Source organism: Rhea americana, unplaced genomic scaffold (assembly GCF_003343005.1).
Source record: "Rhea americana isolate MKP2758 unplaced genomic scaffold, rheAme1 scaffold_114, whole genome shotgun sequence".
Classification (NCBI taxonomy): domain Eukaryota; kingdom Metazoa; phylum Chordata; class Aves; order Rheiformes; family Rheidae; genus Rhea; species Rhea americana.
In genome coordinates, this window is record NW_028185195.1 from 2168830 (window position 1) to 2196603 (window position 27774).

Consider the following 27774-nt stretch of genomic DNA (forward strand, 5'->3'; position numbering starts at 1 on the left):
GACTAAACTTCTCCAGCTACAAAATGATTTTTTTTTTTATTCAGAAGGAAAGCTCTCACTCAAAAATAGTCAGTATTTGTCTACCTTTGGAAAAAATTCGTCCCTGCCTTAAGTAGGAAAGACTGCTTCCTAGCTACTGCTAAGTGTTAACAGAGCATAGCCTGACATTATACCTGCATTTACAAAATAAGTGACTAGAATAAAATAGGTCATATGCAAGTATAAATATAGTATTTTAGAAATAGTGTAAAATGGAGAAAACATTTTCTGCACAACTGTTCGTATCCCGTTTTAGATCTTAATCAACAAAGCAGTTAAGTACATAGTTAGCATGTGAAAACTCCCTTTGAATGAATGGCCTGTTATTTTTGCAAGCATGTGTTTAAGCATTTGTTTGCTAGATTGGAGATTAAAAACGGATGCCGTGGAAGAGCAACTCAGAAACACTATGTAAATTTTAACAATAATATGTACTATCTTATTCTGAGGAAGTCAAAATCAAAATGGGCTTGTTGCATTAAAAGCAGGCATGAGGTTTTAAATTTGCTGATGAAGGGCTTATGAAAATAAAGTTGTACTTAAATACTCATTATAAATGTATTACTTGCTTTAGTGTTTCCAAAGGAGTTACTTCAGGAATTTTATTTATAAAGTGCAATTTTTCTCTTGCTAAACATTAATTTTTATCTCATAATGTTATAAACAATTCTAGATCTTCAGATGCTATGTAATTTATAGTTTCTTTATAATTTATGGTTCTTTTCATTTTGCTTTAAGATATAACCAGATGTTGCTGTTTTGAAAGTAACAGATTCTTCTGGAATTGTTTTAATACAACTTATTTCTCAGATGGTTTTGGCATTTACAAAGCTGTGTTTGCGTAAAGTAGCTATCCATTTCTTACAGTGATACTCTTGTTAGTCGTGCAGTTTGATGAAAGGTGGAGGGGTGCAAAGGTGGATAGACCCTGCATCCAAAGGCAGTCACCTGGAGTCTTTTATGGTGGTTTCGGTGGGATATTGTCATCCTGGAGGAGAGAGATTTGTATAGGCCGAAAGCAAAGTTCTGTCAGCTACCAGATTTTACTGTTTTTGTATGAAAGGAGTATGTTTCATTCAGTTTGAGATTTATCTTAGTTGGAGTATCATTAACCTTCTGAGTCTGGTGCTGATCCAGTAGTGTTACTGAGGAGGTGTCCACACTTCCAGCAACAAGGCCCAGAAGTCGTCATTTAGCATTCAAAATCATTGCATTTAGCATGACAGCTGTGGGGAGGAAAGATAAAATGTATAATCAGAAGCTCGGCTGTAATGATAATAGTTATTTTTCTACAAATTGCCACATGCATTGTTTTCCCAAACAGTACCTTAACATTTCTTAAAATAAAAGTTACCTGAAGCTTTGTATTTCAAAACATTTCTCCATAGTTTAATGGATTCCTCCCTCTCTTCAAGTCTTTGAATCTTACTTCCCTGAGTCTGGAACTGTTTCTAAAGATATCAAAGAATAATTCTTCCAAGACAAGATGAGAGGTGGTGAGGCTTACCGTGCTGCACTTTTTGCTTGCTTGCACACTATGACTTTGACTGAAACAATAAATTCATGCCCTTTTCCTTTTGAGATCATAAATCTTAACTAAGTTTCTTGTTGTTGTTGAAAGCTTTTTAAGTCTAGTATTTTAGGTAATTGACATCTGTATTTTTGTAGTCTTCAGACTTTCATGGCAATAACATCTATTTTAGAGTTTGAATTTAATACTGTTTTAATGAAATTTAGATGTTGAAGAGATATTCAATATCTGACAGTGCATTTCTTCTTTAGTTATTGTTTAAGTATCAGTCCCCCCCAACAGCCCTATGTCACTGTTAAATACACACAGATACCTGCATTGTAAACTTGTATGTAACTACCACATGCAGTCTATTTCTTCCATGGAAAATAATCTTACTGTTCAACAGTTTTATAATATTGAATCTTTTCCCTTTTCAACTTTTATAAACCTTATTTTAACTTTTTTTTTTTTTTTTTTTTTTTTTTTTTTTTTTTTCCTAAAGGAGTAAAAATTGTGGGGAAAATCACTGCTGAAAAACAGCAAAATTGGAAAACACCCTGTAGAGTGGAGGACAGACTTCTATTGGAAGGGTTTGCTGTTCCTAGCGTGAAGTTAAGTTCAGAAGAAGGAATGAAAGGATGAAAGATTAGAATGGAAAGGCACAATAGCAGAAGTTCCAGGAAAAAAAGTACTATGAATAGTACTTAAGAGCTATCAAAAAGTCATAAAAAATAAAGAACATCTAAGCAGTTGAAGACTTGCTCTGCAACTTTGTTCAGAGTGGTGTCTTTCTCTCTGAGTACRGTGTTTAGCAATTACTTTGGAGCTGAAATTGCTTCCAAGTGATTCTTTCTATTCAGTTATGAAGACCTGAGGTTTATCTGCTTATAACAGGTGCTTCTGTAAAGTTTCCTCCAAGGTTTCTTTTGTCTAAGAAGTAAAGCCTGTTAAAGCAGGGGKTTCAGCACCATAGCACATTTTTATAGTGTGCCTTGGACCCTATTTGCAGAAGAGGGAACTGTGAACTGAAGAAAAAAGTAGTAGTGTCAGTCATTGTGTCTGAAGGAAAAATGAAGAAAAAAGATGAAAAAATAAAAGTAGTTACAAATTATTCTGAGCAATAGATATTTCGAAGCTTACGTACCAGACATAGCCTGGGTATATCTTAGGACATAATGTATTAGACTTCCTCTGGATGTCTGCAGTGAAGCGTCTATGGTGAAGTTTTCTTTTCCATTTATTTTGTAGATTTTTCTTTTTCATTTGCATCTGTACAAGGTGAATATTATAATCTGATTTGAACTACTATAATATTAGGAAGAAACATTAGTGCTTCTCTGAGCTGCACTCAGGGGTTGTCACTGGACTTAATGAGATAAACTACCGCTTCCACAGTGAAGCTATCAAACAGGTTTTTGAACCACGAGTCTGTCCTTGATGCAGTGTCCCAGTGGTCACATGCTGGTGCTGTTCTAGGAAGTAGCATGCTGAAATAGTAAAGCTAAGCCAACATCTACTTTCTAGCTTGTGATGCATGATAGAGTGAAAATTGCATACTTATTCTGGTGTGTATATATTGAAAAAAAACCAAAAATCTCTGTCATAGGTTGAGTTTCCCCTTTATGGCCTCACAGAAATACTATAGCAACATACTTAGTGTGTATTTGCCAGACATAAATATTAAACATTACTAATCTCTATATTTAATGCTAACATGCAATTTTATATTAGTTATAAGTGGAATTTCAGTTTTCTGGTTGAAATTGTGGATTCCTCAGAGACATGTGATGAATTAAAAAAAACAGAATGGAATAATTCATTCTGGAATACTGTGGTAAAACTTTTGGCTACATTTAGTGAGAAATAAGTATTATTTCTGGTTCTTTGTTCAAAAATTTACTGAATTATTATTATCTTAAGCAATATGATTAAAATTATTAAAATCCCAGTGTTTCCACTATCCTATTTTATTTTATTTGTTGATAGATTTGTGATTTCAAGTTTTAAAGATTCTGATTTTTTTCACAAATATTTGTAGGGGAAGGTAGGAGGGTGCCCTCAGCTCCATCTTTAGGAAATAAGAGAGGGTTTTTTTGCTTAAACCAAGAAACAACGCAATCACTTGCTCAGTGGCTTTCCTCCCTTCCTTCCGTCTGTCAACAAATGCTGTTACTTTTTGATACTGGAAGGGATTCATCAAAGTCTAAGAAAGATCCAGTTGGTTAAAGTCCTGGCAACACATCATTGACTTTTAGAGAACCACATTGTGAGTTCAACTGAAAAAGATTTGAGATCTTATTAAGATTAATATTTCCTTAGAAAGTATATTATTATATCCTTAGAGGATAACTATAGTATATATTTGCCATATTAGTATTTAATTGACTGTGGCCATGAAATTGAATTTCACAAAGGACATCTCTTCTTCCTGAAAATAATACCCTAGTGATCTTTAATTGAATATAACAAGTAGAAACAGTAACTCCTTCTGTGATCATCAGAAAAGAGCGCTACAATACACACTCTTCTGTTCTTTTGAAATGAAACTTCCCCAGAAATTCATGAAGCAGTTAATCTGCTTCATCTCGCATCCTCAAAGATGTAGCTAGCCTAGTCATAAGGAATTTAATTTACCACCATACAGCGGAGATCAACGTTCTCCCAAATGTGTTGTGTTTGTGTGACAGCATGTTTTCAGGCTATCTTTGGGGGCACAATAATTCTGTTGTGATATGCAAAGCTATTGTTTCACACATTTTGAAGAGGAGAAACATCTTTGTTTTATTCTAAAGGAAAGGATCTCTTTTATTCCTATCATACTTTGCCATCTCGTAGGGTCTGTAAAGGAGCTTTCTTCTCATGTCCAACTTCGTTTACACATTAGGAACTGTTCAGTTTCTTTTTTTTTCTTGAACTATGTATTTTCTTTCTCAGTGCCTGAAGCTGCTGTGTTAATTATTTTTCCATATATTCTAAACAAAATATAGACTAAATCAGAACATTATATAAAGGTCATATTGATTTCTATTCTGATAGAAATGAGGTTTAATAAAAAGTAAAAATAGCTCAAGGTGCCAGGTGACACTGAAGGCTATTACATCTGTTATATTAGACTGTCATATTTGAAAGCTGGAAATCTTGCTTAGGTCAGGAATTGAAATTAATTAGTGTTTTCAGCCTATCATTTAGTGAATGTTTGTCAGTATATCATAAAAATAACTCACTTCAGCAAAACTGCTCATTTCTTCTCAGAGTTAGACAGAAAGTGTGCTGGGAGGTTGAGATGAGCCTGCAGTGGTGGTACCTGTCTGAGAAACTCATACTTGAGCATTCTTCCATAATCCACATAGTTCTAGAGATGAAGTTAGTGGTGAGAATATAATGTTCATCCCAATTTAAAGATGTAATTGGAAGATGATATCACATCCTTGCTGTATACTTGCTGTTGCTTTGTAATGAACATTTTTCTTTTGGTTGCTGATCAGTTTAGTGAACTTGGAGATGGAAGTTTTCAGGCCAGGCATCTGCTGAATTCAGCTCAAATAGTTTCGCTATGTCTCGTAGTGAGTTTAGGGAAAAATGTGTTCTGTTGCCCATTGTGGTTCCTGCAGCTACTCCACTGAGAAACGCTCCTGCTTCGATGCTTTGGCATAGAGATGTGCAGTTTGGCAGTATGATGTCAGAGCTTTTTTTTTTTTTTTTTTACTTTCATGAAGAAAGCACATGAATTCAATGAAGATAGTAGTCTTAGTTCATACTTGATTAGCAGAGAAGTGTGAGATAACTATTAATCCTCATGCCACAATCAAGAAAACCATGGAAGTCAGTTATCAGTCACACATAGGCAAAACTATCTGTAGGAAGGCAAAATCAAGCCTACCCTCCCAACTACCAGCACGTCTCTGTAGCAGTGGGAGCAAGCAACAGAAGAAATGGAGATGACACCCGGGAAGGGAAACACCTTCAGCTCTCTGACTTCAGCGCTGTCAGCACTCTGTGGTTCCCACCCTCAAGCTGTACTGATAGAGTAGCTTTCTTTAGATGCTGTTCTAGGAACCAGTATTCCCCAGAGGACTTGCAAGAGTCTAGGCCTTGCTTGGACAGATGCAGAAAGCAGAACTAGCACTTAGGAAGGAGTCATGCAGCTAATGTGTTCAAAGATTCTAATTTTCTATCAGTTGCTTCACATGACACATGAACAAACTGCTATTCTTCTTGCTCCAGGGACTTCAGAGTTCTGTATCTCTCTCTCTGACTTCTCAGTACTTCCAAAAAGTAGAGCTTTTTGGGGCACAAGAGAAAAGCTGGCAAAAGGCTAGCCTTGGTAGAGACTGGGTTAGCTCATGGTGATAGAATTCTCTTGTGTTAGAAGGAACAGATTTCCATCTCGAAAGTGATGGTAGTGAGCTGAGAAGTTGCTGAGGAAAAAAAGTAGTTGATAGAGAAATGAAATTAGTGAGTTGAGGTCAGGGTGGACTCAGAGTGACTGGGTCTTCATGTGGACATACAAGGGAAAGGCTGCACTCTGATAATCTGCTTTAAGATGGCTGCGGTTGGAAGAGATGTTTCCTCCCCCATCCTCAGCCCATTTATTTCTGATTCCTTCCTTCCAGTTATCCACGTGTTCATGCTCTCTCCATTATGCCTGTGCTAACAGTTGTGCAAACAACCACATGTTGAACTGCATCAGCTACTTGATCCAGATGGAAATAACCTATTCCCTAATGCTATTTGCTTAATATGGTTAGTTTTCATCTGGATCAGTTCCCTGATCTGACTTGCGAGGCAGGGGTATAAGTGCCCCTGGTAGGCAGGGAAATTCGTTGGAAACGCGTAGCCAAAATTAAAATAAAGAAGAAACGATYCCTCTTTGGTGGGAACTTGTAATTAAATTGGATTAAAGCAATCAAGGAGTCATAAGCAGGGATCAGATGTAGTGATTGGAAATAATAATAATAAAAAAAACCTAAACAAATAAAAACAAAACAAAACATTAGTAGTGCTTGGCTGAGGATTTGGAAGCAGAATAACAAGCCTGATGTAAAGGATTCTGCTCAAAAACAAGATCCCAAAGAGGACTTATTTTCTGCATATTTTGATTTTGGGCTGTGTCTTGTGTCCATCTTTGAAGAGCTTAGATACAACAGCGAGAGCATAAGGTTACTGAGGAGGAAATCACTTTCTATTCAGTGCAGGTTTAAGTAGTTTTCATTTAGTAAGGTTTTGTATTACCTATCCAGTGAAGAAGATAAAAGATGTATTGAGTAACAACACGTTTACAGAATGACCAGCCCTATGAAAAGACAGCACGTACACTAAGTTATGGGCTATAAAGTAAGTTCATCCATAAAGACGCTAAATTCTAGCGTTCAGACAACTAATTCTAGCATTATCAGACCCTTTCATGACAGATACCGCAACCTAAGTAACGGTGGTTGGTGGAATGGTTTTTGTGATGGCGTAGGCATTGTGGGCGCCAGTTGTCACACTCGTTGGCCTTCAGTCCTGGCAGACCCTGTTGCCAGGTGTGGGTTGGACGCTAAATTGTGCCGAGACCGTTCAGGCAGCAGCAGTCTTCGTGGTCAGCAGTGGGGCAGCACAGCATGACATGTCTCGTCCTGTTCTGCCCTCTGAAAGGAAGTCTGGGCTCGTCGTGTACGCTCTCTTTGCAGTCCAAGAAAAGAAACGGGAACCTGCTGAGCATCGTTCATCCCAGTAAGGTGTTTCAGACAGAGAGAGCAATTAATTCCCCCCACACCCTGTTTTCTCTGTTGACTATAAAAGGCATAATACATGATTAATGTCAGTTAGCTGCCTAACTTTAGTAAGAAACTCTGAAATTACTTAAGTCACATTCTGGTTCCTGCAGGAAGGGCTCACTAGTGGATCTTGAATTTGTTATACCTCAGTTTTGTGGTGTATATGCACATGTGAATAAACAAACGCATTCACAATTTTCCCCCTGAGGTTTTTAGGACTTGGCGTTCCCTAGAGCTGTTGATTAGTTATGTTTGTTGTTTGTTTTTCTTCGTGTTCATTTACCATCTCTCCTCACAGATGTCCTTACTGCGTACCTTCTAAACATTTTCATACGTTTAACAAATTGAACATTCTATATTTTAAAGATTTTGAGGTTGCAAAGAACTAAATGCATGCACAAATTTAATAATCCAAGTTACTAAAGATCAGGGCGTAAAAAGAATACATAAAACAAACACGGTTGTGAAGAGATTCTCTGAAATCTGATGGTATTTGAGATGCTCTTGTGCTGTTCCTCAAATTTAGTTTATATGTCATTTTTGGATTCTGTGCCAGTTTCGTATCATGCTAACCACTATGGATCTCAAAGATAGTCTGTACTATTGATATTTCTCACATTAAACTGTTTGTAGTGCCCTAGTGCTATACTGGAAGAAGGCCATAAGCAAGAAAGAGTAGCAGAACCCCATAATTTGGGAATAACTTCTCAATTTTCTGTTTCTATAAATAGCAGCAATAGATATATGACCCAAGTTACCCAGGAATCTAATGACATAGTCTCATATTGTGTGATGTCCAGTCACAGGGAATGAGATGGGAGTAATCAGAACAGTATGTTGAGATAAAACAGAACAATTTGCCCTAAATAATGATATTTAATAGCAGCTTGAGCAGGAAAGATCCACCTCTGAGAGCTCCATGGTGTGACTGTAGCAGAATCTCTAGAACCTCACAAGCGGGTTGACATGCTGGAACAGCCAAAGAAAATCCTTTGTGATAACTTCTGTAACGTATCTTGTTGTATGTTCATTGTTTTAGTAGCCTTTTCCCATCACTTCATAGCTTTTGTTCTTAAATATTTTCTATTCATAACTGCTTTAGCAGGTTGAGTAGCTTCTAAGACAAGTAAGTGAATGGAAGAAATACCTAGGAAGGTTCTCGGGCATATTGAAAAGTGGTGGAGAGAATGGATAAACCCAGAGAGCATAACACTCCTCCTTCAGCCTCCTTTGCAGCATGTTATAAAAACAGAGGAAGATGAGATGTTTAGGAGCAGTTTTTGCTGTAGGTGCAGATGTGTTGTGTGCGTTGATAGGTCTCTTGGGGTCGGAAGGATATAAAAAGGAAAGGCTTGCAGGTAGAGATAATATCGTTTATTAAATCGACTGATGTGATTAGATGAAAGGGAGAAGCATTCAGTTATGTCAGCTTTTCTTCATGTCTGAAATAGAAGTTTTATATCATGGATATCATGATCATGGGTATGTTTAGCGCCATTACATGGCTGTGGATTTGTAGTGCATCAAAGCTCAGGAAGCATTAAAATAGGCAGGTAAGTGGCAGATGGAATTAAGTGCCGTGGAGGACAAAGAACAGTGTTTAAAGTAGAACTGAATATTTTTTTTCCACCTAGTGTTTCTTATTATGAAACTTTGTCTCTTCAGTTGCTGATTTGATGCTTAATATCCATGCAAACTAGTTTCTTCCAGCATTGAATTGTGTTTACTGTTTCTCTGCCTACTAATAATCCTCCATCCGAAAGACAAAAAAAAAAAAAAAAAAGGCCAGCACACAAAAATCCCCCACTTAGCCCAAACTATTTCCACTATGGCTTCTTTGCTCAGAAGTGTTTGCCAGTAAGGTCATAAAACTGTCTGATTAACTGCTTCGCTGAGATATTGACAAGATCTTTAGGTTCCTTCTAGTTTGAATAGGAAAAAATATGTTAAAGGGAGAATTGATGTTTCCATTTTTAAAAAAATAGCTACGATTGGCTGTCATAATAGCTCTCTTCGAAGTGCAACACTGAAGCAACATTATGCTTCAGTGAAATCCAAATGCTGTTCCTACAGTAAAGAGAATAAAAAAGACTTTAGGGGTATAGAAGTGTCCGGCAAATACCTGATGAAATTCATTCACAAAGAGGTGTATGGATTTCTGCACATATGCAGCAAGTTTTAGCTGCAATAACAAGTATCTGTCGCTTCATTCACAGTTATTAATTCTCATTACTGTTCTGATTGATTGATTCTCCATGTGCTAATGGCCATTTACCATAGCCAAAACTTCCCTTTTTATTTTATCTTAGAAATTGAATAGAGTCTTTATATATACTTTTGAAGTCTTTACTATTGCAATTAAAACACATTTCATTCTTTCCCACTGTAGGTCTTTTAAATAAACTGAGTTTTACCTCAGAATATGAATGCCTATTACTAGGCTTAAAGAGAAAAGTTCTGCTGTACTGTATAATCTTAACTACAAAAATGTAGTTTTTCAAAATATAACTTTAGAAACAACTATTTTTTTCCTCTTTTTTGCACTTTTTATAAAAATGTTTGCTTCAGTAGTAGTCCTTATGATTAAATATTATATGATTTCAGAATTGTGGCAAAAACACTCACATAAAGCTCCACAGTTCTGTAAAACAATAAACTGTCAAGTGGAAATTATCAGTGTTACTAGAGATAAGTAAAACAGCCGAAGCTCTCATGGTCCATTCCAAAAGTGTATATTTATTACTTATTCAAGACAAAATTTCTGTTGGCTTCCATGGGAATTGTGCTTGCATGATGACTGTTCTGGTAAAAATTGTAACTAAGAAAATGTAACCTGTTCCCATGATGTTCATTTGTCTATTGCTAAAATGGATTCTGCCTTCATAAACTTTAGAAGTTACTTGACTTGATAAAGAGGCTGAAAAGACTTGAAATTCATAAAGTTTTATTAAAAAGATAAACTACAATGAAGAAATCCGTAGTTCATGAACACAGAGGTCTTAACATAGATTTATATGTTCATTTTGCTTAGAGTAACATATTTTAACATTTAGTGGCAAAGTATGGATTAAAACTCTAAAGCAATATTAAAAGTCGTTGTTATTCATGAATTGGTTTGTCAATGTCAAACTGTATCATATATCAAATCCTTTTTTTTTTTTAACAAAGGATTTGAAGCATAATTGCAGAACAGCAATTATTTATTCATATATACTACGGGAAATGGTGACTGTTTCAATAACTGAGTCTTAATCTGTCCATACTGACATGAAATTTCTCACTTTTTTTTTTTTTTTTTAATGAAGTCTCCTAGGGGAGAAAACTGTTCTAATAATTTACAAAATGTTCTAATAATTTGCAAGACAGTAATGCTGTGACATGCTTTGAAACAAAATACGAATCAGTTTTTCTGTCAAATCAGCATTCTGGTTTAGAGTCCCTTGAAAAGTGGCAGAGGCAAAAGGTGTAATGTAGCATTTGTCAGCTAGTCTTGTGCTTCTCTAGAATTTTTAGTAGGGGAAAAACAAGCAACAAGTTACATCCACTAACAACTTTCAAAAAAGCAATCTGCTGTAAATTGTGGGAGTAGAATAGGTGGGGGTATATCCTCATTGAATATACACATTTCAATCCCCATTGAAAATACACGTTGAATTTCTAGGGTGGTGGGCTTTTTTTCATAAAATAACATGCTGGTAATATTTTCCAAACTCATTCCAGCATTTACATTTTTCAAAGGCAGATGACAGTCCTGATTCCAGGCCATCAACATATGAATAAGATTTTAGGCTCCTTTTCAGGAATCCTATCCAGCTAATGATTAAACTAGATTTGGAAAGAGAATATCAACATGCGTTCAGGTCTTCTGTCCCGAGGAGAGGTGAGGTTCGCTATGTTTTGGCTGTACCCTCAACGTGAAGGCACCCCGGTGAGTGTGGCCATCTGTATGCCTTTGCACAGGCACATAAACCATGTGGGTCTTGGGACTCAGGAGAGAGCTGGGTCTGCCAGGCTACYCATGCCACAGCTCACGGGTGGACACGAGGAGAGAGCGCGTGGCCGCAGAGGAAGCCTGCTGTGCCGGTCCTTTAGGGAGTGTAGTTGTGGCCTCGTGAATTCAGGAGTGCTGCGGTGTGTGCCCCAGCCCTTGCGGAGGGCCCCGTTGAAGGCAAGATTTACCCGTTCAGAGAACTACACTTGAGCCACAATGATACAGGTATTGTTTGTAATAATGCAAAAAAGAATTAAAGCATAAAGAACTAATCTCCAGTATTACTGTGCAGAAATTATTACTATTATCCACTGAAATAGGTCAGGGTTTTCATCCATGTACAACTGCATCTGAATCACATTAATCAAGAGCAATTCATTCAGATTTGTACTGTGAATATAGCAGGTGCAAGGGAAGCAGAAATCCAGCGATTCTGCTGTGTATCTTAAAAACTGAAGGCACAGGGATGCAAACATGAACTGCAGTTTTAAATTGGGATGGTTATGCGCTATGGTTTGCTGAGCTGGCAAGAGACCAAAATGAAGCAGGGATTGAGTATGAGGGAAAAAGAGAATGATGATCTAGCTAAGAGAAGACAGACAAAGAGAATAGTGACAGAGCATAAGATTTGTAATTAAAGAGGATTTTGGAATAGCTATGTGAAATTGGGAAGGCTGGTAACAGATGAAATAATGCAAAGCGAAAAAGATATTTTTGCTCTCCCCTGGTTCCTAAGGGAAGTAAATAACTGGAACATAAGTCTTGCCTATTTTCCTTCATTTCTGCTATGGATGGCTTTATGCCTTTTTGAGCTATGTGTACTTCACATTTAGTAATTAATTCTCTTTCATCGCATTGTAGTAATATTTTGTGTCCTAAGAGAACCACCCTCTCAGATTCTCTTCTGCTGTTCCTATGTCTTTAACACAACACTAGTAATTAGGACATGACTTATAGAAAAGTGCATAACATAAGTTTAGATCATTGCCTTATTTAGTTTCTGCTGATACTTAGCAAGAGGACTAACTGGATTTTAATCTATTTGCTGTAATAATTAAGGTTCACATTAAGTTTTTTTTCTTTCCAGTTTCCATTTATTAGTGGAAAATAGGATCTCAAAAAAAATGATCAGAGTTCTTAATCACTGATAGTTTAAAGTGAAGTGAAACAATGAAAACTGACATTTTCATACATGAGGATAAGAAATTCAATACTAAAAATAGCACTGTTTCACAGAAATCCCAGCTGACGCTGCGATGTACTGAGTTAGGTGTCAATCCTAGGTATAGTTTCTTTATTGCTGGGTATATTTTATTTAGGCAGCAGACCCATGTAGTAACCATAGAAATGCATTTGCAGCAACAACAGAGAGTGGATTTGGGGAGTTTTAGTGGATGCCCATATCCAGAGATCTGTAGATATATTAGTGTTGTCAGGAGTGCAGTTTTGAAGTGAACCTCTCAATCATCCCCACTCACTTTGCTTTGGAGCATCACGGAGTGGTCTTAGGGATCATGGGCTGGGTACCTTTCGGCTGACGGAAAATTGGAGTATTCGTTCATGGACACTCAGTCTGTAGGACCGAACTGCAGCTAATGCAATGGAAAATGTGTTGGGCTGTGTAGACCGTGTAGAGTCTGTGTGTCTCTACTGTGAGTGTGTAGGACATCAGGTTCTTGGGGTCACATGGTACTTGAGCCACGCTACTAAATGTAGTTCTTGACCTCATCCTAATTATTGGATATATTTTTTTTTTTGTTTTGCCATTGCTTGCTGATGTGTAATTGCATGATAGCCTAATGGCAGGATGCTGGCTTCATGGTTCTGTTAGCAAAGCTGCGGTGAGGAGTCCGTCCTTCCTGGTTACACGGCAAGCTACACGGTGGCTACGTGGGTGCTTTTATTGAGGTGTTCCATCGTCTGGGTGAAAGCCATCACCATTCGTGGTGTAAAGCCCGTGTTTGATGTAAAGCCTCTGGTTTCTTGACTATACTCAAACCGCAGCCCCAAAGCCTCTGCTCAGATATGGTGGTTTTAGCGATTCAGATTTCTTCAAAATGCTCGAAGATTGATTGGCAAGCAGAAGAGGAGGAATGGAACACCAAAGGATCTGTAAGTCCAGGTCTTTTTAAAGACTAAGTATTTCTTGGAATTATCTGGCTCCTGACTGAAAATAGAAAATAGCTCTACATGCCTATTAGACAGCCTTCTCCACTCCCTTCTGCCTGCTTTTGAAAATTGTAAAATTTAGTGAGTTACTGCTTTGAGCATAAATTTAGTAAAGTCAAGCAGGTAGACCTGTTCAAGCTAACACTCTCAAATGGTTTAAGAACTCTATTCTCTGAGGACAGCATTCCTGCTTATGTTATTATTTCGTTTTTGTTCACTTACACAGCTTGCTTCTATTCACCTCTATAGATCATATCCCAGCATAATATCAGTCAGCTGAAATGTGGTGATTTCCTTAAGGATAATACATTTAAGTCCTTCATGATCCATATTACTTCTCTCAGAATTTTAACCTGCAGAATTCTTCAAGTCTTTGTAGCTATCTAGCATTTTTTTTAGAAAAATACAGTATTCTTTGTGTTTACAGAAAGCTCTGTTTGAGGTGAACCAGAAACTACTAAAAAACAAATATGGAAAATATTAAGGAAAATAAGTAGGAAAATTAATCTGGAGTTAGCACTAATATAAAATAAATCATCAGCACAAAGCAACACATTTTACTGGGAAAGGGCTTTGAAAATCGTGGCTTATCTTGAGGAAAAAAGCAAAGAATCCAAAGATCAGGAGCAGAAGTCTTTCGTTTTAAAAGTCTTTCATATTTTTAAAATTGTAGAGATGAGAAAAATGAAGTGGCTAAAGACAACCAAGTCTCCCACATTTAGGTTAGTGAGAATGGGAGAAGTCAGTGGTGGAAATGGTGTCAGCAATGGAGGAAGGAGAAAAAAAAAAAGAAAAGAAAAAAAGGGGGGGGATGCTGCCTGAGTGAGAAGTTAGAGGAAGTGAATTGAAGAATTGAAATGCTCTGGACATGGGTTTTTCTATAAATGAAACAGATAGTGTTTGGAAAGAGAGAACCCTCCTGTGAAAGGGAATGAGGAGACCCTGCGTAGGTCTCATGAATTTACTACAGTAGATTTATGAGATAACTGGAGAAAAATACTGTGGGCTTAGATCAGCAATACAATAGCAGGTAGTGAAGGGTATACTGAGCTGGAGAACAGCACTGAAAATGGGGGAGAGAAAGTTCTGGAGCTTGGAAGCTGAGAAGTAGAAGGAATTAATGAGAAAGAATAGAATTTGGGAAGAACGGATTGTAGTGTATTAAACACTTTTTCCAGTTTTGGAACATTTTTATAGCTCACCATATGTAGTAGCCACTGCATTGCCTATTACACTGACCACAGCTTAATTTTGAGTGTAAACTGTCATTTTCAGTAGACGGTGAGATTAAGTGAGAATCTTAGGTTGGTTATTAAGGAAGGAGACTGTATAGCTGTCAGGTTTAAACAGGATCTTGTCAGACAATATTCTACTTATTTAATTAAAAAAAATTGGAAGGTGGCTGGACAATCAATTTAAATTTCTCTGTAATAGATATAAACAGAACAGAGCTAGAGGGAAATGTGCAGAAATGACCTAAAGCATTTTTTGCTCAGGGGGTAAACCTTAGCTTTTGCTGCGTCCAGATGGAGACACCCTGATCATTATAATCAGCATGCTCCATTTGCTGCATTAAAAACAAGATAAATATTTAATCACAGTGCAATCAAGCCTGGATCTGTGCCATTAGTTTATAATGAATATATTGTTAGGTAGGATCTAATACAACATTAATATATTTATGAGCTAGGCTGAATAGATTAAAAAAAAGGATATTTTGAGCATGTTAATGAGATAAGGTATGCATAACTGCTAATTGTTTTTTTTTTTTTTGTAGATTAACTTGAATTATATATAGCCAGCAGTTAATATTATCAACATTTCAGATAAAATTTGAATGATGTTCTACAATGCCCATTCTCTTCAGTTTAGAATAGTCACACAAATAACAAGTTATAGCTTTAATAAATATTTGTTGATATAAAATTCATTTGTATCCTAACAGCAAAATAGAAATAACAGTAGCAGATTCCAAAATGAAATCATATGAAATGTGCTGATCTGTAAGAACTATTGTTTGTATTTTTGGTTTTTATGTTTTATGAATATTCAAGTATGCAGAGTAAGTGAGGATTTCTGATTATATTTTGGAAAGCTTGAAAGGTACAGTAGTTGAAAATACTAAAAGTTTAACTCATTGTGACTTTTAGTTACACTCAGACTCCTTTACTTTCTTGAAGCCATGTCAAGATGTTTCCGTGTAATGAGCATTGGGCTCTAAAATGTTTGTGTAAATTTTAAAGCCAGAATGGCTTTTAAGGGAAAAAAGAATCTGCAAGTAAAAAAAAGAGCAAATGTTGGATTGCAAAGTATTCATTTATTACTAATGATACATCAAACCTACATTGCAAAATAAGCAGATTGCCTAAGAGAAGCTCTTTTCATGAGTACAACCTCCCCTTTTGTCAAAAGTACATTTGCTGGGAATGCTTTCCTCGAATATCTTTAAAAACTTGTACTGGAAAGTGGGCAGCTAAGAACGTGGCTGTATTTTCAAGTAATGAACAAACCCTGCTATTCTTTGGATCCATTTATGTGAAGAGTGTTCTTGGGAGATGGTGGTTTAGTCTTCTAAACAAAGGTGATGTAGAAAATGTAGAAAAGCAGAAGCTTAGTTTTTAACCACAGAGGTGATGTGTGAACTTGACTTGAAGTACATGTATTAATGAGACCTACCTCTCTACACAGAATTACAGAAATGAGTATGTCATACTTTCTGGCCTTAAACCTATAGGTAGATTGAGACACAAGCATATATTTCAGCATGAATTAACTGTTCCCAGAATCAGCAGGTGCAGGAACATTTCTGTCAAGTTGTTAAAATGGTCCCTGTCTGAAGCAGCACATCTCCCACATAGGCACACACCTGGGAGTGCTCAAAACCAGCCTCCTTGTCAAGGAAGCCTTGCACAGCTGTATTAAATTAATAGGCCAAGCAGTAAATGTGAGGAAGATCAGAGTCCCTGAAAGCTTTTGTTATATTCCTACTCTTTTTATGCAATAAGGCTGTTCTCTGTCTGAACATGTAAAGAGCTACACAGAGACATTCCTGCTGGCTTTGAATGCTCATTTGTGTGCCTCTATGGAGGATGGTCTCCTTTGAACAGAATTATTCTATATTTTGGTATTGTATCTGCCAAACTTTGAAATCTGTAAGTTTGCATTGGAAGGAGTACACCTTTAAAAAAATCTGTTTAATTAGGTACGTTTTTGAAAGGATGATGAGGGAAAAAAATCAGCATATTTCTGAGAAGGAGTCCGTCATTTGTGTATATGTAGGTAGTATATACATCATTATTTAATTGAATGAGGCAAATACACATGCTAGTTTGGAAAGAATTTCAAGTAGATCTAGTTATTTAGAAATTAGGCTTATTTCTTTTACATATTTTGAAGAAATCTAATATAGCTTTTTAAGTGTTTCTATTTCAATGTTCTTCAACTTTTTCTCAAATTCCTGTAACTGAAGGCAGGGAGAGATACCTAGACTGAGTCTAATCCAGTGTAATAATCCTTACATTCTTGGTCATGGGAAGCTTGTGCTAGCTCCAGAAATGAGAAGATTAATTCTCCCCATCTCATAAAGATTATAGAAGTCATAAATGCCACTGACTTCTTTTACATGTGTCCCATTTCAAAATTTAGGGGTTCCTTCTAACAGAGCTCTGTCACAGTTTATTTTGAAGGCTTTGTATTGACAGAATCTAAAGTATTAAGTATTATCAAAATATAGAAGAAGGAAAAAGACTTTAAACTACTGATGTTAAAGCTGTTTGAAAGGTCATTGATAAGGAGTTCAATTTACCAGAGGGGGGAAAAAAAAGATATGATTGAAATTCCTGTAGAGCCAAAAGGTAGTACTATAATGACAAGCTGGTGGAGAATATTTTCCTTTAAAATGAAATGTTGGAAGTACCATTTTGTCCATTCTATTAGTTTGATGATAATTATGTCATTTGTTTTGATGGGGGGATTTACCATATAACCAGAGTAACTTTGTCTGTTCTTCAGTAATATTCCACACACACACAAAAAAGAAGCAGTTAGCTTTGTAGCTAACAGTATTTTCATCTTGATGCATATAAAGGTCAGTTTCTAATTTAGTATTTTTCATTAAAGTTGCATTATTTCTATATAAAGAGATGGCTAGATAGATATTATATCAAAAATGTTAATATTTATTTTACACTGCCTTTAATCTTCCTGTTATAGCTGCTGCTTCAACTACTTGCTATGCAACCCTGCTATTGAATTTCAAAGTTGGCCTTTATCATATTTTTTTAAGACCAAGGTACAGATTTACTAAAACCGGTAAAAAGATCTGGTAAAGCTTCTGCAGACTTCTTGATAATGCCGCTCAATGCGGTTTACAAAATCTAGCGTATCGTGTCCTTGAGCATCGGCGCAGCCTGTCCTTTCAGGGTGGTTCTCCTGGTGGAGTTCGAGTTAGAGCCCCGAGCGACTCTTACTGGCTTCAGCGGGGTGACGAATGGGAGGGCTGCGCTGCTTCACCAGCAGCGTGCTGGGAACATCGTGCGTGGGGGTTTTGTTGCTGTTGCTTGGGGTTGTTTTGGTTTTTTAAACCTTTATGCTTCCCGGACATTTAGAGGAGACAGCAGAGTGTTCTTTCTTAGATGTGCACATACTSACCTAGGCAGACATTAACCTCTGTGGAGAGTTTTAATGCACTTTTCCCCTCAGTATGTGTTGGAATTCAAATAACACTTCTGGATACCACATGACACCGAACAGTAGCTGGTACCGACAGATTCACCCTCTGTTTTTCTGGCACCTAACATGAGCCTAATTGTTTCTCTTTCACGTACAGATATTGCATGTGTCTAACATAGCATCTGAGATTAAATCAAGAGCAGACTTGGTAGTAAATCTTAGTAGTCTTCACTTAGTGTGCTTTGATTCACGTTGCATCATTCACAAACTGGATTTCTTCAGGATACAGCTAAATAAAAAGACTCCCAAGAGTGCACCTGCTGTGCCCCAGCCACTCCAGGCATTCGGCCCGTGGGACCAGACAGGAATTAGCCCTAAGTATCCTTCCCTCCTCCCTCTCAAGAGAGACATGTATTGGGTCCTCAGCGCCAGCCAGGTTGGTCTAGAAATCCCTTCCCATTGCACTGCGCTGTTTGCTAATGTGTGTACTACCAGTCTGTAGCAGAGGTAGTTCACTTGCTGAATAACTGAAACGAGAACAACCTGAATTTTACTTAATTGGTGTTTCCCCATTTTAAAATGTGGTTTAAAAATGGTGATGCCTTTAGCCCCCCGCCCTCCTCCCCGAAGGAAWGACCCCACAAGAAACATCATGAAATAAGACTGAGTATTTTTTGGGGGAAAAAAATCCTTCAAACTGTAAAGGGCAAAATGTGGAAAAATAGTCAAACACGTACTTGAATTATTTCAAAAAAAAATTGAGTACTTCACAACACAGAATGATGTGTCAGTTTTCCTACATAAGYGAAGTCACTCTCTGAAAATAATCACCATCAAAATTTGGGTTTTTTATTGGTGAAATAATACTTTCCTTGCTTTGTGTGTTAAATACAAGCTTATTCTCTCTCTCTCTCTCAAGTACATATTTATCACTTCAGTATTAAATTATACAAAACTTTGTTTTTATGAAGTTTTAATTGACTGTACCTGTCAAAGAAGAAAACAGATAACATGATTCTGCCCTTAGCCCCTTTGCAATTTCACTAAGGATGCATTTATTTGATTCCTCTATGAGTAAAATTCTCCGATATTTTAGTCTGAGCATGTAAAGAATTTGACACCTGCTCTACTTTTAGTTGACTCTCAGATTTTTTTCAAAAATAGGAGATTTCGATTGAATAACAGTATACTGTATTTTGGAGAATACTTGTACGTATCGTTGGCTATTACCACTGGAACTATATAAAGAAGGACTCAAAAGAGCAGCAAACTGAATAGATCTATTTCTTTCAGTGCACAATTAATCTCRTTGACATTGCTTTATATGAACATGGATAAAAATGCCTGGAAAGCATACCATTGAATTCAACTGCTCATTAATATTGATTAAATGTTGTTGTTCTCTTTGTGTTTGAAGCTACTTAAAGATTACCTGCAAAAGTATTACAGTGCTATTGATTTTAAAAAATTAAATCCCTGAAGCACAGTAAAAAAAAAAAAAAAAAAAAAAAAAAAAGTTGACAAGTTTGTTACTGTTTTTTTGATACAGAAGGATGTTTTCAAACTTGCCTGTATAGATGTGAGTAACAGAGAATATTAATCAGCTTGTCAGGGAATGAATGATCCAGCATTTGATATAATAATGGATGTGACATAGGACCTGTCATCATCTGAARGCAGTGTTCAGGTTCATGTATATCATTTTTGTAGTGTTGCTGTTTAAAATGGAATGATTACAAGGTTAGGGCCCAGGTTCTTCAAGATGCTTAAACTGATATAACTTCGTATCAGAGATCATCATCATCACTCAGATTTCAGTAAGAAGGTTCATACAGTCTAAATGTCTTGAAGAACTGGCGTTGTGGAGTACAGTCCTCTGCAGAATTAAGTTGGGACAAAAGAGATGGGTTTTTTTATTATTATTTCATTTATTTATTTATTTATTTATTTTAGTTTTAGTCATTCATTCTTCTGGAATGCAGATAGGGCTGACCAGTGTCCTGCTTAAAAAATAAAGGTTAACTAGTGCAGCTAGTGAAATCTAATCTAATGATGATGATTGTAGTTTCAGTGCTTTTAATTGAAAATCAGTCAAAACAGTATTCATATCATTGTTGATTAGTTTCAGAAGAAAAGCATCATATACTGGCCCACATCCRTATATTTATTATTGTGCTCCTCAAATGACCTCTAAACCTCTGTACTTTGAGCTGATCGGGGCAAATGCAAAACCTAAAGAAAATCAGTGAAAGTATGCTAAACATGCTCCACAAGCCATATGGAGACATTGGGAAGCAAAATGAGAAAGTGATGGCTAAAAGATGTATTTTTCTTGAAAGATTAGGGATCTGTTCAGACTGATATAATTACCATATGGGGCTACCTKTGGATTAATCCCCAAATTGCAGCACTGTGTTAAACTTGAAGAAAATACATTGTTCATATGCATGCATGGAGAGAGAAAAAGGGCAAATTTTTAAGCRCGCTTCTTTTCAAAAGAAGTTGCAGAATATTTGTGTTTTATTTATTTGTTTCAGTTGGCTGTGTCTCATGTTTAACGATGTGCACAAGCATAACTTCATCAGGATTGTGACCTGAGTGAGGCTGATGACATAAGCTGTAATAGAAATGTGTACGTGGGTAGTTTCTTAAACTACTGTAACTCTCTGGGCAATTATAATTGTGGAATGCATTCTGACATTTCTTGTTATCCTGATAAGTGATATCTTTTGTAAATTAATATTTTCTCGGAAAGCGCAGCTTTCACTAATGTGACACTCTGAAAGGATGCTGTTGCTGTGAACATCTGTCAGACCTTGTATTTGTAATTGAAGACAGAAACTAATAGGCAGACTCTCAGAAACATTAAACTTACAGTTCTTTTAAGTTTAAACCATTCAGTTCCCAGTGCTGATTTGTCAGTAAATTATGCTGTGGAAAGAAATTCTTTTCTAGAGTTTTTTGAAAAATGTGATTTTAATTGAATGAATACTTATAACACTGCATTTCAATAAATGAAGATTAACATCTTTGTGTGTACACGGCGAAGACTGCAAATAACATACTTCCTATCAAATTCATAGAACTTTTAACACACAAATTTGCTTATGAAGGTTTCAAATTGATGATTGCCAGTTCTTTAAAGTGTGATTAGACAGAATATTTGTCAAAATGCTATAATGTTTTATTCTGGTAGGATGTTTGTTACAGATGAAAGTATTAAGATAGTAAGATGGCAAAAGCTTTTAACATATGCCATTAAAAGAATAAACTTTAGACTTCAGCTGAGGTATACTATTACCTGGAGGTATGTATAATAATTACAAATCTAATGTCTATCACATTTACAAAATTCAGATCACTACCAGAGCACTCTAACAGATTTTAAATGGTAACAACAAACAGAAAATTAGATCTCACTGCGGAAATTTTAGATTTCATAGCATGTGATCAGTTGCAAACATAATTTAATTTAGTCAGAGGAACTTTCTGAAAGGAGCCTGAAATGAATATGCTAAAAAGGCACTCAGTGGAAAAGGAATAATTGCTTAATAACCTACCTACTCACCCAGATGGTCACACATGCAGAAAGCATGGTCATATGCTGCAGAAAGAAAGGTCACACAAAGCCGTAGCAAAGATCCCTTCCAGCTACTAACTTGCCGTGTAGTGATTACTCAGGGATATTGTAGGTGTCACTCTCTACATGATGGGCACATTTGATTAATATATATTGCCTCAGTGGTATAAAAGTTAGAACGCCTGTTATCTTTAATAGGAGAGCAAGATTTAGCTTCTCTGTCTCCTATCTTCTCTTACATTAAAAAATAATGTTGTGATTAATGAGTAGTGACATGCTTCATATTTTTTCTTGTTCGTAAAAATCTGTGCTGAAAAAGTAAAGAGTATATTCTAGTGGGTTACTGGAATGTAACACTCTATATATGTGATTTAATTTCTTTGATTAAAGCATGTAAATAACTGAAATTATTACTGCTGTTATTATAAATGTATACTTTTTTTTTTTGATCTCCCAGGACCCTGCCTTCCTAATCCATGTCACAATGGTGGGATGTGTGAAATTAGTGAAGCGTATCGAGGTGACACATTCATAGGATATGTTTGCAAATGTCCAGAGGGATTTAATGGGATTCACTGCCAGCACAGTAAGTTTCACATTATAACTTTTATTGTATTTATGGATGGAAGCCTTTCGGTAAGCTAGTAATGTTGAGAATCAATGTCAGCTCTGTTTTTCTGAAGTATGTCGGTCTTTGACCTTCATTTTGTGACCAGACTAGTGCTACTGAGTACTAGCCTTTAGCAAATGACTTTTCTTTTTAACTTGCTGGCTAACCTATTGACAGGAAAGAAAGCAAAAGTGTGTAATTTGCTATGCATACTCTAAAACATGGTAAGGAATGGTTGTGATGCTTACTTTAATTTGATTTAATTGAAAGCAGTATCAGAAATAGTAGAGATCTCTTTTTCTTTTGGAATTGCTAGTGATTTCATTTTGATTAATGTTAGCAGAAAGTAGAAAAGATCATTGAAAATAAATCTGTTTATAAATGTCTTCTAGATTTTATCTATGTATTTAAAAATTAAGAATAAATGTTTTGCATCATGTTGCTTGAATCCATAGAAAATCCAAGGGTAGAAGTTCCAGACTTAAAAGGGATAAACTTTTGAACTCTGTTTTAGGTATAATATGTGGACCTCTTTCTATTCATCATAATTTACTTGAAGAGTTTCTCCTTATTTTAGATTAGGAATATCGAGTTTGTATCAGTTACATCTTTAAGAGTGTGCAGATATAAAACAGGAAAGTAGCAATATTAGGAAAAAAACCAACTGAGATACCAGTAATATCTCTTGGGGGATATTATAGTAAAATCTACACTTCACGAATCAAAAATTGTAAAAAGTAAATAGCTGTTGCCTGTTGTTATGATTATACAGGAAATTATAGATCCATGTTCCCTCAGTAAAAGTCATCAGAAGTCCTGTACATTCAAAGCCGATTAGAGTTCTGCATTTTCATCGCCAAGTGTCTGATCAGATCATTTTCTAACCTATGAACACAATCTCCATTATCTTTTGGTAACTTAAAAAGAAACTCTATTTTTTTTCATATGTAACTTAGAACAAGTGCTTGCCTAAGGAGACATTTAAATGCCAAATTTCTGTTTTACTTTGTGGATTAAAGCACAGCATGGTTCTTGATGCATTTAGAAGCCAACTGTTACACAGTTAGAAGGTTAAAAACTCAAACAAACATTTGAGAATCCAGTCCAGTAATTCCATCTGCATGTAAAAGATAAATCCACTCATCAAAATCAGAGTGAATAAGCATTGAATCCAGTCTACCTCAATTAAGTGCTTCATTTAGATACTTGAAGGAACCAATAGTCCAAATCAAATAACTGCTTATGTTCCTTATGTCCCTTCTGTACTCAGTGAAAGAGGAAAGTGCCTCCAAAGACCTGAAGACGAATATTCATTTCCATTAGTTTTGACCGTGCTCTCTCTTAGTTGGTTATAAACATAGGCATGTCCAGAAGGTATGAAGTTAGATGTCTGAAGTTACTTAGTCTAACTTAATCAAATTACTTTATGTATCTGCATTTTCCACTGGCAATAGAGGAGATCAGCTATTAACCACTCTGTTAGGATCTACTCTAGCCCTGGTTCTGGGAATGGGCATCTAGTGGAGCTGAGTGCCAGTAACAGTCATATCCACTTTCTTCTGTTGTAATAGTCATATCATTAGAGCCCATACTCAAGGTGTGGGATTGAATTCATAGTGAACCATGATGGCAGAAGATAATCACTGCCTGCTTTTACACCATATATCCAAGTGTTCAAGAGTCATGGGAAGAGGAGAGCAGGCAAGATTATATTTAGATGTAACTCAGGAGTGACATCACCTTAAAAGTTGCACTGAACAAAATTGTGAGTGTAGTACCCTACAGTTCCAGGCTGTTTCTTGGCATTTGTATGCATTTTACATGAGGCTATCATTTGATAAGTGAAACAAAAGTCATAGCAAAGTGGCAAGAAAAGTTCTGCCTCCACCTGCATGACTGCTGTGAGTAGGGGCAGAATCGGACTGCTTCTGTTTGCCATTCCTGTCTGGTCATATGAAGGCACTTGCAGGCAAGCATGGATGTGTGGCCTAATATTCTCATGCATGCTTCATCGTGAGACCAGATGTGTAGTCAACACGTGACGCACAATGCTTCTACCATTCTGCCGAACAAGAAATCCTGATTAAGTAGGCAGAAAAGTGAATATTTCTCTTCAAAATGTTTTCATTTGTTTATGCCAGATAATTGGCTTAGAGAGAGTGTGATGTCTACTGCCAATAGCACCACAAATTTACATCAGGCAAGATGAGTGCATAATATGTACTGTCCAGAAAATATCACCTCTGTTACTTTATTCATTAAAAAAAAAAAAAAAAAAAAAAAAAAAAAAAAAGTAGTAGTCCATTATGGAGGGATTCATCATAACTGTCTATCCACCATCCTTTCAAAAGCATGCAGGTATGTAACAATTACCTAATGTAATCCTGGTAATCAGCAAAGTGCATTTATACCATCTTCAGAATAAAGTAGAAATCTCCCATCAAGTTATTTATATCCAGTGTAGAGAAACTAGAAACAAAAAATGTGAAGTGATTCCAGATAAAGCTAGTGTATGTGAAAAGTTAACTTTTTTTCAGAGAAACTGTTTCAAGATGTGATAGTAAATCAGATACAATAATCAGATACATGCTCAGAGGGTCTTTAAGAGTGTCAGCAATTAAAAACAATAGTGAAAATGTCCATAATCAGGAAAAAATACAAAGTGATGGATTTAATATAACTCCTTTATGTGTCACTAGCTCACTTCACAAAACTCCTTTTATTCAAACTTTTCTGCTTCATGAAGTTCAGCAATTCAATTCTGAACTCACTGCAAATYGAGTAGGAAGTCTGTCAAAGTAGTTCCAGCATAAAAGGGTAAATTAAAACAACCTCATTGCAAGACATGTATCTTCATATAAAACCATTAAGATTTCAAAAAATCACATTATAGTTCTGTTGTGCTGAGTTATTTTTATCTTGGATTTCTTTCATGTCTAATATTCTTTTGCTAAATCAGTTAAGCTAGGTGACTGATTTTGCAATCAAGATATATTCCCAAAGCAGATATTCTGTCATTTACATCAAGCAACATCTCATCAGTATTTCTGAGATCCCTTGACCTTTTGCCCATGTAAATGATTAATATGTAAAYTATAAAAGAGATAATTAGCAATTTCAGTGACTACGTATTGTAGATTTATTGGAAAACTTACATTAATTGGTAATGGTTTTCTGAAAAGTTTCTGGTTCCCCTGTGGCAAAAATGGAAACAATGTATTCCAGCTAAAGATTCCCATTTCTGGGTTCATAAAATAACCAAAGTTTGGATAGGAAAAATCTACCTTGGATACAAATCGGTGGAGAATTTTCTTGCTGACAGCCAAGAAGCAAAGGCTGAGAGAGTGGAATTCCTCAGCCTGGAGAATAGAAAACGAAGGGAGGATCTTATCAATGCATATAAGTATCTGAAGGGAGAGTGTAAAGAGGATGGAGCCAGACTCAGAAGAGTGGTGCCCAGTGATAGGATGAGAGGCAGTGGGCAGAAACTGAAACACAAGAAGCTATCTGAACATGAAGAAAAGTTTCTTACTGTGAGAGTGACAGAGCACTGGAACAGGTTCCCCAGAGAGGTTGTGGAGTCTCCTTCTCTGGAGATACTCAAAAGCTGTCTGGACACAATCCTGGGCGGTGTGCTCTAGGTGACCCTGCTTGAGCGGGGTGGGGGGTTGAACTAGACGATCTCAGAGGTCCCTGCCAACCTCAACCATTCTGTGAATATATTATTCAGACATTCTTCAGATATTTTTAAGAAGCAGCCATCTACTACCTGCCTGATTCAGATTTTATCTTGTGCATTGAATTCAGGTATTCAGTGTCTGTGTATTGTACTTACAGAGGATAAAGAATGTTATAAAGAGGATAAAGTATGTTATATASCCAAAGTTAGCATTGTCTATTACCTTTAAGTATATACAACGTGAGTTATAGGGCGTATCTGCATGGTATGAATTTTCTTCCCAAATCCTGTCCAGATTGCAGCTTGTCGTGGTATTCGTCTGTGTATGACTGTGTAATCTGGTTTTCAGATGTGTTACAGACTATGTAGTGAGGAGAGAGCTGTTGACAAAAACTAATTTGAGGAAAGGAGAGAAATCTCCTTACAGTCTTTCAACATAGGACGGTGGCAGAGAGTCATTAAAGCATCTGAATTCCTGACCTAAATTCCAGCATACAATTTGGGCCCATCAGTACTCTAGAGTGTACAGTATGTGAGATGCTCATTCATAAGAGCAATAAATGATTTTTTCTTCAGGTTTCCTTTGACTGAAAGACATGTAAATACAAGGTCCTGTGATCCATCCGAAACAAGCATGTGATCCTATGGTGAATTATAATTCCCTTTTCTTTTTACAGTGGATTTCTAGAAAGTCAGTCTTGAGAGATCTTCCCAGCTTTTACTGAAAAAGGCATGAAGATCTACTGTTACTCCTCAACTGTTATCCATTGCTAAACCATTTACATTATCAAGCTTGCTAATCACTCTTCAGTATGGCAGATGAAAATGCCGAACAGGTAGCTCACGTGCTGATAATAAATCCCATCATGTACATACAGTGAGATTATATTCTCATCCATGAAAACACCCTAAAAATACAGTCTTAATTCTACAGAACAAATCAAAATCAATAGAAAGACCTGAAAGATGTGAAACAGATTTTTCACATCCTACATTACATAACCCGTGTTCTTTTCTGAATAAAATCGAGAGGTAAAGACRATATATGTTACTGTGATTACCAGATGGAGACCCCCTGTTGAAAAATATGAAACTGAGGCATTAACAACAACATATATTGAGGCATGAGGCTACAACTTACTGAAATGAGAGAGAGCCCCATGAGAAAAAATCGAGTTTGATTTGGATGTGGTTTTATAGTTTCAGGATCATTAACATTGTCAGCCACACATAAAGTTTTGYGCTCTTAGAAAATACAGCTTATTAATCAAGAACATTTAATAATTCATGCAAGCTCTTTCCATTACAGAGTTCTCTGCTTTCTGCCTTCACACCACAGATGATCTATGGTTTCCACACCTGCCACATTAACATCTTCTGAAACTGCCAGGTAGGGGAGGAAGGCGCCTGGCAGTGTCACCTCAGCTTTTGACAGTAATTGAGGCATCATCCTTAGCTTGCTCCCCTTAGGCCGTTTGCCCACCTGAGAAGGGGCTAGGGGTTCATACCTGCCCCGGTGCAACTGGGAGGGCCTGTGCCACGTGTGTCAGACCCAGGCAATAGCTGTGTAATCTCTGTATAGCTGCACCTTTATCAACAAATTCAAATTCAGCAACTTTTCCGACTGCTGGGGTGAAATACATGTGAGGAAGCTGTTGGAACACCATGTGGCTTGGATATTGTGTGTTGCAAGGAGTTGCCCAGCCTACACTGTCCCCASTGCGGTTTGATGGGTGGAGCCGTCCTGAAGCTCTTCCCCACAG

The 27774-nt window shown here is 36.6% G+C and overlaps 1 protein-coding gene across 1 annotated transcript in view; it reads left to right on the forward strand.

Moving 5' to 3' along the window:
• EDIL3 (EGF like and discoidin domains 3) overlaps positions 1–27774 on the forward strand; it is a 229263-nt gene that overhangs the window by 81135 nt on the left and 120354 nt on the right. The window contains exon 4 of the mRNA XM_085316785.1: positions 22180–22308. Within this exon, the coding sequence (XP_085172911.1) occupies positions 22180–22308 (129 nt within the window). The remainder of the gene's footprint in view (positions 1–22179; positions 22309–27774) is intronic.